This window comes from Dysidea avara, chromosome 9 (assembly GCF_963678975.1).
Source record: "Dysidea avara chromosome 9, odDysAvar1.4, whole genome shotgun sequence".
Taxonomy (NCBI): domain Eukaryota; kingdom Metazoa; phylum Porifera; class Demospongiae; order Dictyoceratida; family Dysideidae; genus Dysidea; species Dysidea avara.
In genome coordinates, this window is record NC_089280.1 from 16,417,759 (window position 1) to 16,438,707 (window position 20,949).

The following is a 20,949-nucleotide window of genomic DNA, read 5'->3' on the forward strand; positions in this document are numbered from 1 at the left end:
ATAAATAAAAGACCCCATACCACATTACATGCAATGTTCTAGCATATAGAAAGCTTGGCTAGCACATCTGAGTCTATAGATGACCAAAAGACCGCCTAAGCCTTGGCTTTAGCAGCAACATCTGTGGTATGTGTGTAGAACTTATAGTTGATGGTCAAAGATGATATCAATTAGCCCTTTATGGGATGAGTGATGTAGCTACTGGTCCAAAGTGTAAATGCTGGCAATGTTAAACTTCAACTGCCAACGGATTATAACCATTCATAAAGCAACTTTGAAGTGTTCTGTAGTCTTCATTGCTCCTTACAAAACTGAAAATCTTTGTACATATCATCAGAGTATTGAACATGAATGTAGGGCTTAAGAGGGTATATCATTAACAAACATTGTCAACAAAGCACTGATCCCCAAGGGCAGCCATTTCAGCCCATTTATAACAGGAATGGAATGAGATTTCTATTTCTGTCCATTTAGCTCTACTTGTTGTCTTCTAGCCTTTCCCAAGAAAATCTTCTAATCGATCCAAATGAAATTAAGTTTTAAAATAAATGACTCTTTAACTATACAGACAAAAAAGATGTAGGACAGACTGGATGATAGTTGGAAACTATAAGGTTCTAGCACATTTCTTATGAATAGGTGTCACAAGTGTATTTTCCAGTAAGGTTCCACTGCTTAATTTGTTGTGAATAACTTCTTAAAAAGAGATCTGTAGATCACATATCCTGCACATTGTATTTACAGGTGTGATAATAGGTGTACATGTATATAATTACAGCAGGAGTATAATTATGAGAGATGATTTATATTAAGTGATAATATCTCTATTTTAACAGAAACAACTCAAGTTGGATACACAGGTTAACAAGTATGGACAAAAACCAATGCAGTTTCAAGTTTATAGGTACGTACACATGTAGAGGATCTATTTGCTAGATAAACCCATCATTGTTTTAAGGCATAAAAAATTTATTAGTGTGTACAAGTGCATGTGTGTAATTTAGTCAGAAAATTTATATTTGTAGTAGCAATAACTTTAGTGGGGAGAATAGCCTATCATAGTTCACTACTCTTTTAGAGCAAATTGATTTTCAATAAGCTTTAACTTTAAATCCTATATGTGTATGATTTTGACCACCTGAGACGGATTGGATTTCTTTCATTACCCATATGGCTGTATGGCTTCTATTCGCTACCTGTATTTAGCTGAGCCGTTACCTCAAGAAACTTTTTTTATAACTCATTGTACTCATGAATACTACACAAACAAGGACTTGCACTGTTTTACAGTACTAATTGATCTGCAGTTCCATTTGGAGATGGTAATCTGTATAATATTTGTTGTTCTACAAAAAATGTGATAAATGCTATTTACACGTATGTGTACTTGCTACTCAAACGTCACAATACATAACACAACCAAATGTTTGCCTACCGTAGAAAACTAAGATACAAAAATATATCTCCTCAGTAACAGAAAGATCAAAGCCAGTGCTATCTGGCAGCTACAAGATAATGCTGAGCTTGAGATGCTGATGGTCTTTCTTTACTATTAACTTGCAAGCACATTCGTACTAATTTAAGCAATCCATCATCATTAGAAAATGGTTGAGTTGTTTCCAGTTCACCAATCTTTATGCAATGACACAAAAACATAATAATACATGCTATATAGGTTATAGCCATACCTTAGTGGTTTTTTCCCACAGTTCCTTTGCACACTGATGTGTGGTACTTAACAATAGTGATGCCTCCTGAACAGAAACAAATCATTAATTGTCAACTGACAACAGTATATATTTTTATAAATCTGATAATTACCAGAATTATTCTCTGACAGGGGCAAGCTCTTACTTGAAGCACTTCTTCATGCAAGCACTTGCAAAAGGGCTTAAGTAAGTACAAGCACAAACACTTAGTGCTGCAAGAAAGCTAAGCACTTGATAAAGGTGTAAACTATTTTGAACCTGACAATATATTTGAGTTAAGAAAAATATCATTGTGTATGCTGAGAACTTCAAGCAAAAAGAAATATAACCAATCCAAATAACTATAACACTTTTATTGGTTACCTCTCTCTGTCTCAAAGCTGCAGTCTTGCCAATGCAAATATTCAGACAGAGACATCCAAATGACCACATGTCAACTCCAAATGTGTACAGTGTTTCATAAGGACCTGATAGGGTGATGTGCATGGATACCTGTACAGGAAACAATCAAACATGATGTCATAATAATTATGATGTTACTAATCAGTACATTAAAGTGATCTACCGTATAGTAAAAAGCTTTGGTGGTAAAAAGTTTGGCGAAAACCCATGCACTATTGCAAAATTGACAAAAAAAAACTTTGGTGAATGGGGCTTCACCTGAAATTTTTTTAGCTACCACGTACTGTACTGCACTGCTCGAATGCAACATTGCTACACATAAGTGATTAAACAACTCACCAATTAAGGGGCATGGCAGCTGTTGTGATTGCGAGTCTTTATCCCTCACATTGAGGGATGACGACTCAAGATGGAAACAGCTGCCACACCCCTTAATAAGCAAGTCTTTTAATCGCACGTAGCAACATTGCATTCAAGTAGTAGCTACCGTACAAGTGTAAGCATTGTTTCCTGGTTCTTGAGAGCAATTTTTGGATTTTTGTGAACTCTTGTGGGACAATGAACCTCGTGACAATTGAAGGGAACGCTTGGAAATACCCACGATATACTTGTCACGATACTTCAATACCCATCCTTTCAACATGGCTAATCTGCTCTTGTGATTGCTAAAAATAATTGGCGAATAAAACTTTGACGACTGTAATGCTATTTGCCAAATTTGCCACCAAAGTTTTTTACCATACGGTATATTGGAATTTTAAATAGGAACACTGATCTGTATCTCTCCATCTCTAGCTACGGTACTGCTCAAACGTAACGTCGCACTCGCTCGATTGCAAGTGACTAAAAAACTCATTAATTAAAGGGCGTGGCACCCATTTCCTTTGTGAGCATTCATCCCATTTCATTACATTTGTGCAGTACCGTACCTATGTACACAGTATACCATAAAACAGTTTGAAAGTATAAATAAATGTGAAATTGCCAGTCATAAACTACCACAATTGATTACATGCAGCTATACACTCAGTGGCCAAGTGACAATCTAACATTTCCACACTTCAATAAGTACACAGAATCAGCTAGTACATTTAAAATGAACTACTACCCTACAATTTTACAACTTGTAGTATCATTTTCATAATGAATTACCTCGGGAGCTCGGTATCCTGGTGTCCCTAGTGGCAGCACAGAGGCAAACTTGATCATCTGATCAGTAGGCTCCTTGATACCAAGTCCTGGTACAGTACCAGCAGAATCAAAGTCTCCAAGTTTGACTTGAAATTTTGAACTACAATTGCAGTAGAGTGGATTACACTTGCATCTCATCCTAATCATAATGTTGCTAGCTGTACAAATAGTGATGATAAGATGAACACACATGATAAAATGCTAGTTATCATTACCTTTTACATCTCTATGCACATAGCCATTCAAGTGAAGATATCCTAAAGCACTGAGGGTTTCCTTTAGGATATGTTTGATGTTGTTGTAAGTGTTTGTAAATTTGTCAGGTTGTTTTGAACAATGCGCATAAAGATGCTTCAGACACCCAACATCTTTGGAAGATAAGATTTGACGCAAGTCGTAATCCATTTTGGGCATAAAATGGAAGCAATAGAACCTTCCTGAATGACGTTCATGTTTCTCTCCCATCAGAACTGCCACAAGAGGCAGAATGTTTTTATGTTTCAATGCTGAGTGAACGTTTACTTCATTTGGTCGATAAACTGTCTGTTTAGGTAAAAACAAGATTATAACAAAATGAAAGTACAATATATGTAACACCTTTTTGACTGCATATTGCTTCTTCTCATAATACATTGTAAATACAAATCCATTTCCTCCCTTTCCTATTCTACAATCTGTAGCTTTTCCACTTGGCAGGGGGTACTTGAAATCACCACGAAATATTTTATCACACTATAGGGAACATTAATGAATTGATTGTAATATTGATCATAATGATGAGAAAATGACTATAATAATAGCAGTAGTTTTTCATACTAGTTTACCTACAGAGTTTAGAATGGTGCTTCACAAAATATTTCTGTTCCACAAAACACACCTGCTATTACAAGGTATTTATATTTATGCATATGTATGTACGTATTAGCAAGAGTATATACAACCATGTCAGCAAAAACTTACCTAGCTTGCTGCACTTTGAAATTTAAAAATATTGGTGAAATTATGCATGCTACAAAGAAAAAATATGTGCAAGTTTTAATCAAGGGATGCCAATTATGTAAACCTATACACCACCTTATTCGCCTGCTATTGGAGATTTTGAAAATGTCTGCTTCATTTTTGTAGCCCCAATGGTATGTGTGTCATGTGCGTTTGTTTACAATGTGGTAGTCATAAACCAGATCACCATTTCTTCAATAAAACTGTCATCAAACTCATATGCACAAGTCACTACAGGATAAAACCATACCTTTGTTGATATGCCAATCCATGGTGAACATTTTAAGCTAACTCCCAATGCTGTAGACTATTGCAAACGGAAGTTGTAGATGCAAATGTAAGTGTCTGTGGTTTATTTCAGTACAGTTGCGGTACAAATTCATTTCCTTGCTCTAGCGCTACAATTCCAAAACTACTCACCACAATGACCACAATAAGCTGAAACTTAGGTGATACATTCCTTGAATGCTTTAGATAATGCTGAGAAAATAAAAAGAAATCCAGAAGTTGTGCAAACTATCTGGGTTTTTGCTGAGGACACGTATAATAGTAACCAAGAATATCGAACAGCATATCAATGATTGCATCTCAGTATTGTTCGTTTACGTGGAATGGTAATTTGAAATGCATATACTTTACCAGTTTTTTCATGTTATTCAACCAAGTATTCAACACTTGGTGTACAAGGAAAGTGTAGAAAGAACCCAGCTAGCAATTGTGGTTGAAATTAATGAAAATAATCTTTATAGTAACCCTGAGGATATCATAGTTTTTAAAAGTCCATCATAGGATGATAGAGTTATAAGTTACTAACATTGGTACCTGCTCTCTACATGCAGGTACCACATTGTAAGAACAACCAAGCATTAAACATCAGTGCCATTCATGCCCTGCAGCATGCATGTAATATACCACCATCTTGCAAAGTATTCCAAAATGATGGGAAGCATGCAGGTACTCCTAAACCTCCAGAACTGCAGTAACTAAGCTAAAACTACTGTAGTAATGTGTATGCTTATAACACACAGGTGTGAACATTCCTGTGGATTGTTCTAGTAGTATCCTGTCCTACTATGCAGGCTATACATGTAGCATCATTAATTTTGATAATATATTGACCACAAAAGACATTAATTTATTGGTACCTGCCCTACAATGCAGAAGTTGCCATATTGCATATTATATGTTGGGCACATGTAATGTAATGGAAACCATGCATTAAAATTCATTGTTGCATATATAATGAATAACACTTTTTAAAGAACATGAGGCCATCCTACAAGTACACTGGAATGGTAAGAGCAGCAGAGCTGTGTGTACGTAGCTACATAAGCAAAGACAACTGTAATATTGTACTACCGTGCATACCTATAATATTATTTCTACTACACAAGAGCAAACTATACTATGTGGTGTTAATATAGTACCTGTCATGTAGGCCATGCACATATTACATTTAACTTACTGACAACAAAAGGAAACTACATAATGTAGGATGCAATATATGCCTACGGTGAAGGCTGAGCTTTGTATGTTAACAATACTACACTCCCTAATGTTTCCTTTACTACACTACAACCTATATCTATTGTCATCGCCTCTACAACCTCCATGATCCCTACATTTACAGCACCACTATACTGTATGATATTTTAAGTAAGCTACTACTTACTATTATCACCTATTTTCATCACTTTTGTGCAGCTACTATCAACCAATACAGTGGAACCTGTTAATCAGGACACCTGCATAATCTGGACACTTGGCAATGGTCCTAAAGTATCCCTTAGCATGTAAACTGACCTGAAAAGTGAGGTAACCTTGATAATCAGGACATTTTGGTTAGTCCCTAATACACAGGTTTCACTGCAGAGTAGCAAAAAAGGTTGTTGAAGAAAGGAAAAGTTGTAATAGCCCGACAGCCGGTAGACATAACCTTGTTGTGATGTCCATAGTAGGTTTTTTGGTGGATGTTTGTTCAGGCCACTAATATCAAGGGAAGTTTACTGGACATCTGTCAGTATTGAGCAATTTTAGATAACAAAATGGATGCCATTAATTGAAGCAATTGCAATGAAATAGTCTTTAAAAAGTGAATTATAAGCATTTATTCACACAAAATGGCAATGCTATCACTGTTGTGTTATTGTTTGTTCATTGTAGCATGCAGTTAAAGTCTGGCAAGCACAGAACATTGTGCATACTAGTTTCGCACGGTTACATCCACATCTTGAATGGGGTTTCGCTCGAGCAGGTACACCTGATCATCTGCAAGATCTTACTAGGAGCTAGGAAAATGTCTGACGGTACTGTAGTTGGCTGCAATGACTTTGTACTCTGTTCTTTCATCCACCCATAGTCCGTGGGCTCCAACTTCTGAGGATCAAGTTGCAGTGCATTCTTCCAAAGAAAGGTTTGCAAATGAGCTCTCCTGACATTCTCAGTAAATGCTTCGGTAGTTGGTGGCAGCGAGGCAAGCTTGGGAACACATGTTACTCCAAGCTTCCCAATTTGAGCAGTCCACACACTAACTTTTGCTTTTGACATGGATGTAGCCATTGGCTGTCTATAACATTCAGCTGTGAATTTTGTTGCTTGTGCCATCACATCAGACCAATCTGCTTGAATGTTGCCAATCATGTCCACAGACACAACATTTTTTCTCAGCACTTTCAACATTCTTCCTTTCCCTACTCCATAGCGCATGCTGCCACAGTGTCACAGCCAGACAGAGCATGACAAGCCAATAATGATGGAATTATATTGTGATGTTTCTCCATAGTAGCTCATATATCAATTACCTTTCTCTTTTTCTTTAATAGGTGATGCCATCACCATTGGTGATTGTAAGCCTTGTTGCAAGTAATGATGAAGTAGGGGGGTATACACATCTGTATCATCTGCAAGAATAGTCAGATGCTTCTGCTCATTGACTGCAACCTGTATGGCTTGCTGATCAATGATATTATCAGCTTCTTCATGAGTAGTTGCAATATCATGACTTTGTATGACCACACCACACCTGATTTCAATGGGACCCTTCTCTTGGCCAGTTATCATGAACTTGTGTTTTTCTGTATTCTTCTGAAAATATGTATCATACTGAAGATCTTTGCATATGATATCTATCAATTGCTTTTTGTTTTGTATGATTGCCAGAGTCACTTTTTGAGAGGGCAAAGGTGATGTGAGTCTTAGCTGAAATACTTTACATCCTTCTGCCATTCTGGATGTTCTGGTTGAAGACTTTGTATTGAAATTTTCATATCTGTCAAAGACTAAATATATGTCACCAGCCTTCAGCTTTTCCTGGATATGATGCTTGAACTTCTTCACAAAATCCATTACTATTGGCTTTTGTGTAGAGGTGGACGATGGCCACTGAAGAATCCAGAGGAGTGCACAACCATCAATTACAGTACAGGTTGCTTCTGGTGTTGGATGTCTAGTTGAAACTTCCGCCTTTGTCAGGTTTTTCAACTCTGACTTCGACTTAGAAATTTGCATCTCTCTAGAGTCATTGAATAGTGCAGTTGGTACAGGTGACAGCTCACATGATATAACTTCAATGATGTTAATATCTCATGAACTGGCCTGAAGTCCCATCACTCTGGAGTAAATCAGCTCTGTATTGTGTACACCTTGCTGTCTGCCACCTTGACTGACTTCTTTGTCATTGCCATTGTTTCAACTTTCATTGGGGTACTGTCATAAAAACCATCAGGCAGTTTTCTTTCAAACTCCTCCATTTGTCATGTTCCAATATCAATTGCTTCATCAACATTCACAGAAGATGGACCAATCATTCCATTCACCACATTGATGACGGTCTGTGGGTGCTGTTCTGGGTCCAGTGGATTGATACACATCTCCAACATCTTTCAAAGACCCTCCATGTCAGCCTGGTCAGCAGAAATTCTTCTTTGGGCTTCTTCTTTGTGAGCTCTTTGAATGAAATTTGGTCTTTCACTCTCTCTCAAAATTGATAGATCTTTAAGTAGTTGGCCACATACATGCAGACTAAGTGCCCATGTTTTTAGAGTTTCTGGTTTCAGTGTGATGCCAATTATGCTAGATTTCCCATGCCCATGCCGCATAAAAGTTGTTTCAATAAACTTGTCACTCCACAGACCATTCCATAATCCTGGTACATGTTGCATTACATGAGCACCCTTCATGAAGTGTTCTAGTATGTTAGTTGACAAGTCCTCCATGCCCCTCAGATAATATAGGCCATATCTGGAATAGTTTACGTGCCTAGATGCAAAGAAGTATGGCATCATGAGTTTCACTGCCTGCAGGCGAAGAGGCCAATCACCTTCTTGTTCTGCCCTTACATACAATATCATTATAAGGACTGGTTTTATGAACACATCAACCCACATTTTTGAAGTGCGACTTTTGGATGCCAAGTCTTCAAGTACATTAATAAAATCATGATGGCCCTTCAGCTGACTTTTACCAATAACATCTCTAAGCAGCTTCTCAGCAACCATGCGCATAGCTCTCATGTTCATCGGAAACTTCTTTCCTGTTAGCATTTTTTTGACACCTCCAAAAACAGACTTCAAAATTTCTGACAGGCCAGTCTCAGTCATCAATGTTCCAATAGCACCCACAAACCTCATTAACATATGCATTCCACCCAACCTTAGGATCAGATTTGGAAATAGATCTGGATGTGCCCACAGAACATCCACTCCAATTCTGTAAAGTTGTTGATCAGCTGTGAACACAGTAAGATGTTGTCCAATTTTTTCCATCAATTGCTGTGCTTTGCTCATAGAAGTCATGATAGTATCAGGATGAACTGGTGGCATATCAATCAATGGCAGATAAACTGCTTTAGTCTTTGGCTCAGGAGATCTTCCTTGTTCACGACACAAGCGAGTATCATACGCATTGAACTCTGGACAGTTATTACTCACAACCACATCTTTCAGAAAAGTGAAGTCATGCTCCCAAGCTCTCTGCTGTGACAGAACTTGTGGGCTAGTATTTTCAGTGGTGGCACTTGCTTCTTCAGAAACTGAGGCGGAAACTTTGGTTTCTTGGGTCCATTGTACCTGATGATATCAAGCTGATAACCAAATTTTTTCGACATCTCCCATGAGCCATGGTATGCTGTGCTCCTGATATGTTGAGCTAGCACTAGGCTGGGTTAATAGAACAGCTAACGAATGAGTTGACAATTTACCATTCTGGGATGCTATTTCTGCATCAAAATTATCCACCACAACTTGAACAAGACCATCCTCAATTTTGGAAATGGCTGTTAATTCAAAACTTATAGCTGTTGCTACAGCTGCAGACTTTTTGAAATGCAATAGCTCATCATAAGTACAAGTCACTCCAAAATCATTCATCGTCTTCACCAATTCCTTGGAGTCCCACAAAAGTACAGACAGGCTGATCTGCAGTTGAGTTGGATGGTTTTTTAATACAGATGTCATGATGTTCCTATGAACATAGCTGGTAGAGTGTGGTCTAATTTTGGCGACAAACTGGAAAGTAGAGTGTTACTAACAAGTTCTGATGTATCGTTATAATCAAGATGTGCTTTATAGCTGTTTTTATCAACACTAATGCAGTTCACTTCTTGACAGATCTTTTTCTTCAACTTGGCAACTGCAATATCTATGTCACCATCATCTTCATCTGGAATGATATGTAGAGCCTTGGCTGCACCACTTCGAAATGCCAAAATAGTAGCTATTCCTGGATAAGATAGTGCTACAAGGTTATCACCAAAGTATATACTCCAAAAGTCTAGTTACAAGCAAACGACGAGATAGGTCACTTCCTCCATTATCTACATACAAAGTGTGCACTTCAGCTGAATTCCAGATTTTTGACTGGTCTTCATTTAATACACTTATGACGACCTGCAATGATTTATCTTCATGGCCCTCCTGTTCCACCCTTAGAGCAGCACTTGTGGAATTTGGAGACATAAAAGTCGCACGACAGCTTTTGTGATAGCGTGCATCAGCAGCATGTAAATCACTAACAGCTCCACACACCCTGACTGTTTATGTCCCATTCTTACAAATTGTGCGCAAATATAAGCTGGCCTCCATCTTGAAGGATTTTTTGGATCCTTTTTAAACTAGACATTCTTCTCCACAGCAATTACAGTGCTGCTGAAAGTTAAATTTGGGGACCTCAGACCGTTTTGTTCTTTTGGGGGCAGGTATACTCACATCTGCATCACCAGTATGGTGTTTCACAGCTTTTTGAACTTCCTTAGGATGAAGGTACTTTTCTATGCATACCTTGTGAGCTTGAAGGATGAGACCTAAATTGCTATCAAACTGTGGCTGCAGTTTTTCATGAATGTTATCCTGGTATAGCTGACAACACCTAATAATGTTCTGAATTTGCTTGGCCTTAATGTTAATGAATCCTTTACTTCGTAGGGAATCATTACATTTAAATTTCCAATCAAAATAGCACTCCCCTCCATGGCAACTTTTATCTAAAACAAGATATTTCAACAATAAGTTGCCATGCGCAAGTATACTGTTTGTACAAGATCGCAAGCCATGCTGGCTCATTTGTCTTATAAACTAAGCCACATGATATTTAATGTGCTTTAAATAGAACATGATGTCTTCTGTTTGTAGCAACCAAAAATACAACCACATACATAATATTCAACTTACTTGGGCTAAGCTTTGATTGTATATCATTCACCAACCGATTTATTAGTCAAGCATGCTTGGCTCAGCTTACTGATAGGGACCTTCAAATCAAGTGGGTATGGCCAAATTTAAGTGATGACATCATCAGGAAGTACCAAAAAATTGATAATTAAGATAGATAATTAAGTTAAACAAATTTAACAGCTAAACACTTAAAATAGGATTAGCTAATATACATAATTCAGTTTAATCATATTTTGCAACTATGCAAAATACTCAATGCTGATGGAGGTCCAGCAAGAAATTTCTTTAAATAAATGGTCTTGAGAAGCTAAATTCACAAAAAAAAACTACTATGGACACCAAAACAAGGTTGTGACAAAAAAAAGTGGATTTGGCTGCCGGACTATAACCAAAAGGCTTGGAAAAAGAAAGAAAAAAAGCAATACAACTGGGATTAAAACTCACACCCTGCCAGTCTCAAGCTACACGATCTTCCACATGGACTAAATGTCACTTGGAGTCACAGAGCCTTTAAAAGTTGTTTATAAAGGCATGCTTAAGTTGAATGGAATAGGTGTTTACTTACGGTTTGCATGCGGTTTACAGAAAGAATTCAAGTGAATTTTTGTCTACACATTTGCACTAAATGTGCTGTAAATGACAAACGACAGCAGCTAGAAGCTTCATTTAAATGCTAGCATATTCCTATAGTATGACAAGGGTGGATTTAGGGGGGTGCCTGGGGTGCTGAAGCACCCCCCTTCCAAAATTTTACCATGTGTAAGCTAGGAAGCTTCTAGAAGTTGCAGTATAAATCATTTGCATCTTATACATATGCATGACAATGAAAAGATGGAAAGAGAAGGGAGAATTGCTAATCTTTTCTTTGAATTACTGAGAGGGGTTCAAATTATACTTTTGGTGTGAGACTTAACCTAAAAGCTGCTAAAAATTGAAATACTCTAATAGAACAGTCAACTACTCTAATAGAGCATCCATCATAATATTTTTTCAAGAAGTTGTCAGTGTGTTTTCTTGACCTGTGCACTGCTATCTTATCATTGCTCCAAACATCCTGCCATATACTAATCACTTTCTGAGAACAACTTCTGTCAAATGGTTTAATATTATAGTGGGTATTTTCAGTTGTTGCTACAAACTTGATGCTTGGGTTGACATGCTTAAGTAAAACAGTTAACTTTTTAGCATGTATACAGTTAACAAGGCTGTAGCATCTGAGAACTGTTTGTTTTTGCTTTATCAGTACCAAAGTTCCATGTTGCATTTATCTGAATTTAGCATCAATTGAAGCTAATAAAATTTAATGTCATACAGGGTTTGCACTCCCAAACCCCTTGAAGCTCAACTTTATAAGCTCAAATGATACTGCAGCATTTATGCTGTCACATTATAAGGGGGTTAGTTGTGGCCAAAGACTAGTTGCATATGTAAGTGACCTTGTACTCTGGTTATAAAAAAATAATATGGTGATGGGGCCATAGTTCTAAAAAGTCAGATTTAAATAGCAACAGAACAGTCTGTGGCTATACTACAAAGTTGAAGTTATTTTGTGTTCATTTTTAATCTCTACAATGACTTTAAGATCCAATCTTGCATACTGTCTTTGACAATCCATTATTATGTATTGCCTTATAATCAAATAGCATTTAAAAGTATAGCTAGCTTGTTCTGTTTTTTCTAAAATTGCTTACCATTGCACTCATCCATCTTGTACCCACAGTCTTTCAGTACAATAGAGTATTTGGTTAAAAATAGCTTCCAGATTCAATCTTGTGATAGCTATGTTCCAAAAATTTCCAGAGGAAGCATTACTCCGACCCTGGCCCCCTAGCCAGAAAATTCTACGTATGTGTACTCTACACACTGCATGGTATGTGTATATTGCCTTCTCAAGCCCTCTCTTCATTGTTACTATTTGAACGTCATAGTTTGAACCATGAGACTGTAAAGTACACTAGCTATACCTTAAGTCAGGCAGCAATACACTAAATGATCTTGTAATTGATGAATTTACAATTTACAATATAAATTTTATTAAATCATGAATTGATGTAATCAATTAGCAAAAAAACCAAAATGCTAAAATTGTTAAATTTTATGTACCATTAAATTAATGTATTTCAAACATAAAATTAATGGATCATGTATAGCAAATATTCATATCCATCCCCTTTCTGTTCTTTATGTAAAGAATAGATTTTTAGTTACTGGCTGTGCACTTATATGACAGCTAGTATATTACAACTTTCTGGAATAATCGTGTCATTTCATCATTATTACACTTAGGTGACTCACGATGCTTTAGCATTGTGAATCACTTAAACAAAGTGGCATCGTTTTTCAGTCAAACATATTACCAAATTTAATACTGAATAGGCTAAATTTGCAAACTTTTTCTGTGGGGGACCCCCCTAGATAGAGCATGCTCTGCATGCCGAATGTGCTTTGCACACTATAGCTAGTTGTATTAACCAGTTGTCGCTTTTCTTAGCCAACCAACCATTCATGTTAGCACCCCCCTTTTGAAATCCTAGATCCGCCCCTGGTATGTACAAGTTGAGCTGAATCCTGAAAAACAGCTAAAAATTAAAAGTGGATCTTTTTTCTCAACAGAGTTAACATTTCAGCCAACCAGATGATTAGCGGTAACAACAAAGGTGTCAACAACAGACATGTACAGTTTGGCTCCATTACAAGTTTGGGAAAGTGCTGTAATGGACACTATACTTATATGGCTTCCCATAGGAAACGTATTGTGTAAATTTTGATTGGCCGTAAATATTATGTCAGACATTTGAACAAAAAGATTTTGAAATATTTTTGGTGCTTTAACTCTCTAACATATAGATTTTGTCCTTTTAAAAAGGCTAAAATTTCTCCATATCTTTCCACTGAAAAATTCCCAAAAAAGGCACAATTGAACAAATGTTTACAAACTAAGCTTTGCAAAACATTTTGAACTTCTGTGGACCACAGTGCAACTTTGCTTGTTGAATTAGTGTTTTTCTAGTATACTAGAACTAAAATTAGTTTTAGTACAGCCTTTTCTTTTTAGTTCTTGGAACTAAAACTAAACTATAATTCCAATACAATCTATTTAAAAAACTGGAACTATACTAGAAAAGTGTTGTTTTTAAGTTTTGAACAAGAACAAAATTAAAACGAATAGCTTTATAGTACCAAAACTAGAACTAAACTAAAACTTTTAGTACTGCAACTGTTGTTTGAGATTTAGTAGGAACCTGATTGGTAAACTGACTATCTAGCACATTAAAGCCTGACTTTGAAGCACATATTAACATGTAAGATGATATAGCTTTTGTAAGAACAAAGGCAAATTTCCATTACTAGCTCGAATGTGCCATTTTAGCAACCACCGCTCTGGTGGAAAGAATATTTTCTTCTGGTGGAGAGGTGACAAGGGGGAAACAAAACCACATGACAGACAAAACTTAGAGAGGTCTTCTTACGTAGAAACAAAAGTATATTGTTCAGGTAGGATGTTTTTTTAATAATCTTTGATTAGGTTCTACTTCCCAAAGTGGTATAGGATGATAATTCTGCACACCTAGTTAGTGATCATTTTTTTGTAAAAGCAATGAATAAGTATGACAATTAGCATCAGTACTGTACTATAACTAGTACTTACTAAATTGATACTAACTAACATTGTTTCAGTAATGGATACTAGAGCTAATACAAACTATTATTGTTTCTAACAAGGAATACTAGAACTAATACTAACTTAAAATTCTCCAACGGAAGTTTCACAAAGAAAATTTATACAAAATTTACAGAATTTCAGAAATACTACTCCAGCTCACTTTTGAAAGCCGTGACACAAAGCGTGCTGCCACACCTTTGGGATCCACTGGGCTAGTGCTATCTAACATTAGCCATTTTTCTTTGTTTTCACTAGCTGAACTGGACTAAATAGAGCAACCATTAATGGCAACATAAATGAATAATTATTGAAATATATGTGTTACTCTATGCAATCATACGCCATTTGAGTAGGGAGTGTCTGACTAACAAAGGTGTAGTGTCAACGAGTAGGGAGTGTCTGAATAGCGAGGGTGCTTACATACATACACGCATGCATGAATACATACATACATACATACATAAGGTTACACTCACTGAAAATATAATACAACCAGGACTTCTACAATTTTCACGATAATGAGACCTTTCACCAGCTCCATCAGCCTGTAGTCCATCATCATCATAATCTTGTAAAGGTTGTTCTTCCTCTTGTTGGCTAAAATGTGCATAACACATAAGTAACAGAAACACATGTGAGACCGAGTACAATATGTGTATATTTACTATACTAATGTACAAGGAATAAACTGGCCAGAGCAAACATGATGCATTTGTCTTGTCAACTCAGTAAATCATCTTGGTAAATGTTAAGGGGAAACTCCAAACAATATTAGTAGGAAGCCTGAAGAAATTTTCTTTGAATTAGTTCTCAGAATATAAAGAACACATTTGTAAAACTGATTAGCTGTCTATCTGCATTCCATTTGAAGTCACCCAGCCATGTTTCTTGCTAGCAGCACTGATGCATGTAACTTGCACAATAGAACAGGTGCCAGTGGCTACACATCATTAGACAATGTACAATGTTTGAAGTGCCCTATAACTATAAACCATACAAACCCACTTATACATTAGGCTTTAAAGCAGTACTGTAAAATGGATATTATCAAGAGTTCATAATACATACATTATGAACTCTTGGTATTATAAATTGCAGATATTAGAAAAGGAGCAAACACATAAAACAATCAGTTTTGCTGTGGCAAGTCACCACTGGCTTCCAACATTACGCCTATACAGTATGGATTTGGTTTTGTTGTGTTAATTGAGTTGCATGGAACATATGTACAGGAAGTTAGATACCAGGGCTACAAGGCATGCTTATGGGCTCCTGTACATATATACTAATTTTGCATACAGCTCATAGGAGACTTGCCCAAACCAATCTCTTGATTAAGGTAATATATAATTAATCTATCAGTCCTACCAGTTTGTTAGATAAGCACTCTAAGATCTAAGAGGATACATACTTTGTGGAATGTCTCATATATATCACAAGTACTACATTTTATTTCATTACATGTAAACCACTCTAGTCATCTCATTGTAGAGTTTTATAATTAGTATAGCGGCATAGCCCCCAAAATTGGAAATATTGTGCACTTTTTTATAAAACCATGAAACTTTTTACATAAATAGTACTCCTCATGACATGTAATTTTAGATATAGTGCCATTGCTGAGTTTACCTTTGGTGACCTTTACGACCATTTTTGTACAGAAAATTGATCATTTTTGTCTTTAAATCCCTGAGGCAGTAATTAACTTGTTAAAACATGGTACCAAACAAAAGATCTTGCTGATAGAAACAACTTGGTTTTTATTTGAAGACAATAGGTGATTTCATTACAAAGTTGTGATCATTTTTACTAGCTGCAAAATTTGATAAATTTACCTGCCCTCGAGGTGTGAATTACCTGTGGGCAGATAATTATGCATAAATTTATCAAATTTTGCAGCTAATAAAAATACTCATAACTTAAGAATGAAATCACCTATTGACTTCAAATAAAACCAAGTTGTTTCTATCAGCAAGATCTTTTGTTTGGTACCATGTTTTAACAAGTTAATTACTGCCTCAGGGAGTTAAAGACAAAAATGTGACCCAATTTTGGAAAAGCATCCTTTTGGGCACATGCAAAATTTTCAAGAAAACTCAATTGAAAATTTCAGCAATATTTTTTTTAATTAATTTTTTTACACATTAGGATAAAGCCTTCTTCCTGTGAAATTTCACACCCACAGCTTCTTTCTACTAGGAGATACGGATGATTTTATCAAACCATGTAGTGATTTCACCATGCGTGGGACATCAATTAACTTACAAATGGGGTGATTTGTTCAGGTGTTAGAATGGTTAAAACTAAGTCTTAGGCAATGATACATGGAATTTAATTGAAGAATAGGACCAGGAACACTTTATTTAACAATCAGAAGTCTCTTTAGAATATTTTTAGAGAGTAGGAATGGAATTATTTGTAAACTAAGTGATTTGTCACAATTTGTCACGCTTAATCACTCACAGAATTCAATGCATTAAGATGAAAAGTTACTTTGTAATGTATTAGACAGTAAATTGACCATATCTCTGGAACCCTTCAAGATATCAAGCTGAAATTTTGACACAAGATAAATAAACACCCAGTGCTTCATTTTAGCCACAAAAGAGAAAATTGACCAATGTGCCAAAAGGGATGGTTTCCAAAATTGGGTCACAAATGATCAATTATCTGTACAAAAATGGCAGTAAAGGTCACTAAAAGGTCAAATCAGCAATGGCACTATATCTAAAAATTACATGTATTGAGGACTACTATTTATGTGGAAAGTTTCATGGCTTTATGAAAAAGTGCACAATTTTTGGGCTGTGCCGCTATACTAAATGACCTTACTTTGAACACTTGTCTGTCAAGATAGCAATACCCCAACTATCAATTACTGAAATAGCGAAGTGTGGTCATTATGCTACATTTTCAGCTATGCTCTGCCTGCTACACAGCGTTACAAACAAAGAACAGTATGAGAAGTGCCTCTGCAATCAGTCCAGCCACTAAGGAAAATACAGACAATTTCTGATGGGAAGCCAATACATGCTACTGCAAATTGACACCAGAGAAAAATGTTTCACAAAGGAAAACAAAGGTACACCTGTTGGGCTGTAGCAACGTTTAACAGTGATAAAATCAAGCACCTATCCTTTGAGTTATGCTTGTCTGAGGGCATTGAGCAAGTACGTGCATCGGTAAGTAAGTTAGTCAAACATTCCACTAAATGGGTTTTTTGACTTCGTAGCAACCTATTGCAGATCACACCGAATGCACTTTTGGGCTTGATTATATTGATACTTCCAAGGCACTGTCATGGTATTATGAGGCTGGTTTCTGGTCAATATTTTTTTTGCAAGAAAGTACAAACCTCAATTGTCCCTAATATACAGTACTACTGCTTTGTGTATAATACAACTGTACTCTACGTACGTATGTAATATCGTTGGTACAAAATTGACAATTAATTTAGCTCAATGCAAACACTGCTTTGAGCTCAAAGTGAACACTGCTTCTTTAAAGCAGTGTCCGTAATATTTTTGATAATCTGGCAACAAAAATTTCTTACTGCGATAACTTGATCACAACATCATATGGATGTGTAATGAAAATGCCTCATATGCTATCTGATATCTGACTCAGCAATCACCAATGGATACAATAATAACTAGTCCACTACCTACTGGTGTTGCAACATAATATGGTCAGGACACATATAAATATTAAATGTGTGTCCTGGCACACATTCCATTAAACACAAGGAAATAAGTGTCAGCAAATCATTCCAAAAACCACATGTATGTGCCCACACAGTGGTGGAATAATATATTTGCTGACTTTTTACCTTTATGCACAAAAGATGTTCTATCAATTACTATTGTCCTCAACTAGTATCAGTATACCATTCTGTAAAACATGTGCTGAGCAATTGCACATTCTAATATGCATGACATGCACAAACCTAAACTGTTGGTAATTACATTCTGTATAGTGCAGTGGTTAGTGATGAACCAGTTAATTAATCATCACATCAGTTACTAAATACTCGGATAATTGAAAACCTTTTTGTCTAATGGCTATATATGACAGTGTGTGTGTGCTGTGCGCGCGTCTGTGTGTGCGTGCGTGTGCGTGTGCATGTGTGTGTGTGTGTGTGTGTGTGTGTGTGTGTGTGTGTGTGTGTGTGTGTGTGTGTGTGTGTGTGTGTGTGTGTGTGTGTGTGTGTGTGTGTGTGTGTGTGTGTGTGTGTGTGTGTGTGTGTGTGTGTGTGAGGGCAGCTGCAGTGAGCAATCCTAGACTTCACATAAACTCTAAAATATTTATAGCTACTTTTTGTGCATGACAAACTTTTAGTGTTATATAAACAAAAGCTGAATACAAGAACAGCTTGCAAACACAACCAAGAATCAGAAAACACTGTATATGTACACTATAACATTTCACAGGTTAATGTATAGCAATGGATTCCCTAGAATAATCCCATTACATCATAATAAAGGTGTTATAACCACATGCAGTGTTGTGACCACATGCAGTTGTATAGTTGGGGTAATCCAAGGGAAAACACCTTGACACTAGATTGCATGCAGTTATAAATTGCAGCAGCTACTTACTTCTCTATTAAACTTGACTTTAACACCAGCTTAGCTCTGACTCCAGATATGCCGTGTACTCTCTCCTTGACCATGTATTTGTCATGCAGTGGCAGAGATGCAAATAGCTTTGTATTACACACCACAACATTGTTCCCAATCAACACAGGATACGATGGTTTGTTGAAACCAACTGCAACCTTTTCTACAACAGGATTGCCACACGGCTCTTGATTACTGTGTAATTTTGGTACTTTTGTACCTTTAGCAGCAGCTACCCAAGACTTTCGCACAGCAGAGTTAACAGGAGTTCCACAATAATCCCAACCACCTCCATTGGTACTGGCAGTAGGCTTCAAGCTCTTTTCTAGTGATAACTCATTAAGCAGCTTGCCATCTGGCTGATTATCACCACCATTAAAATTAGCACGTTGTAAGTCTTTTCGGTAAGGTTCAGATATGGCTGGCGTTGGTATAGCGATTGATGACCGATAAGAATTACTACTGTAATCAGCAACATTGCCTGCAATGTGTCCTGAGGACCCAACTGCACACTCATCATTCATACTATCAAAACTTGACAGGAATTGTTGGTTTACTTTTGGTTTTGGTGGTCTGTCCCCACGTGTAGTATCAGTCACTTCAGAATGATAACGGCCAAGTTGAGATGTACCGATTACCAGACTGGTCAGATGTTGACTCTTTGAGACCTCAATAGAGTATTCTCCAAAGGCATGGGTCGAATCCTCGGTCGAATCTGCGGCATTGAGTGCAGGTGCTAATGACGATTCAACAACAGGCTCTCGATGGGTGCACCAGTTTTTTCGAAGATCTAATTAATTAAGCACATGCATTACGGCACATCATAAATGTCCACACATACCGGCCATGCCGTTGGTTATTTGAGGCCATGGTGGAAATAGTATGCGTCTACCGGCGCTTTGTACAAACAAGAAAAACATTCCAATCTGACTAACGCAGCAGATGACTACAAGACCATTGCAGTAGGAGTGTGCCGCAGGGTTGGTGCTTCGACCCATCGAGAACTTACAGATCGTCATTAGCTAGCTGTGGGTTGGACACTAGGCCGCTCGAAGATGAGCACCCGAGTTGATTACTCCACGTTATTAACAAGGTTGTAGCTACCCTATTTATATATAGATCCATTGACCATTGTTTAACCATCTATAACAATAGCTGAGCTAGGGGAATACTGAGGGAAATCCCTTGTAATTTAATTAGCTGTCAACAAATTCTGAAATTCCAGGTCACCACTTTGGTACATACAATCTATGGTACAACACTTGTACAGCATGAGTCAAAATAAATCTCCTTACACTAATCAATGCGAAACTGGTCCTACGCATCACTTTATACTTAGGTCTCGCCTCGGGTCTCGCGTGGCCAGACCGCTTTTTCTCCCACGGCGCTTATCGATTGGAAAGTACTATATAAGCGCCTGCTCGATAAAGGGCCCGTCTGGTCCAGTTCGTATAGGGAAGACGTCAGTGGTTGGGTGTTGATTCGGCATAGAATCCCGATAACGATATGAGAAGTCCGCTATACTTCACAAGGGCCATCAACACTTCCCGGCGCGGAAGCAGAACTGGCACTACGTACCTGTTCCCATCCTGTGCTGGAGCGCCGTTATTCAGAGGATTTGACTGGCTTGGATTGGTCTGCGGCGGGACAAAAATCAAGTTAGCAGTGAGTCTGAATGATCTGTATCGTAAATTTGC

General features: G+C 37.2%; 1 protein-coding gene across 1 annotated transcript; it reads right to left on the reverse strand.

Annotated features, from left to right (window-relative positions):
* Positions 1 to 1,325: 1,325 nt before the first annotated feature.
* On the reverse strand, positions 1,326 to 20,115 carry LOC136266019 (uncharacterized). Its single transcript, XM_066060974.1, has 9 exons — positions 20,094 to 20,115; positions 19,232 to 20,042; positions 15,110 to 15,230; positions 3,900 to 4,034; positions 3,518 to 3,845; positions 3,264 to 3,460; positions 2,073 to 2,201; positions 1,689 to 1,754; positions 1,326 to 1,632 (listed from the first exon to the last, which is right to left on the reverse strand). The coding sequence occupies exons 1-9, from the start codon at positions 20,098 to 20,100 to the stop codon at positions 1,495 to 1,497; spliced, it is 1,932 nt and encodes a 643-aa protein (XP_065917046.1). The 5' UTR covers positions 20,101 to 20,115; the 3' UTR covers positions 1,326 to 1,494.
* Between the last annotated feature and the right edge of the window lie 834 nt (positions 20,116 to 20,949).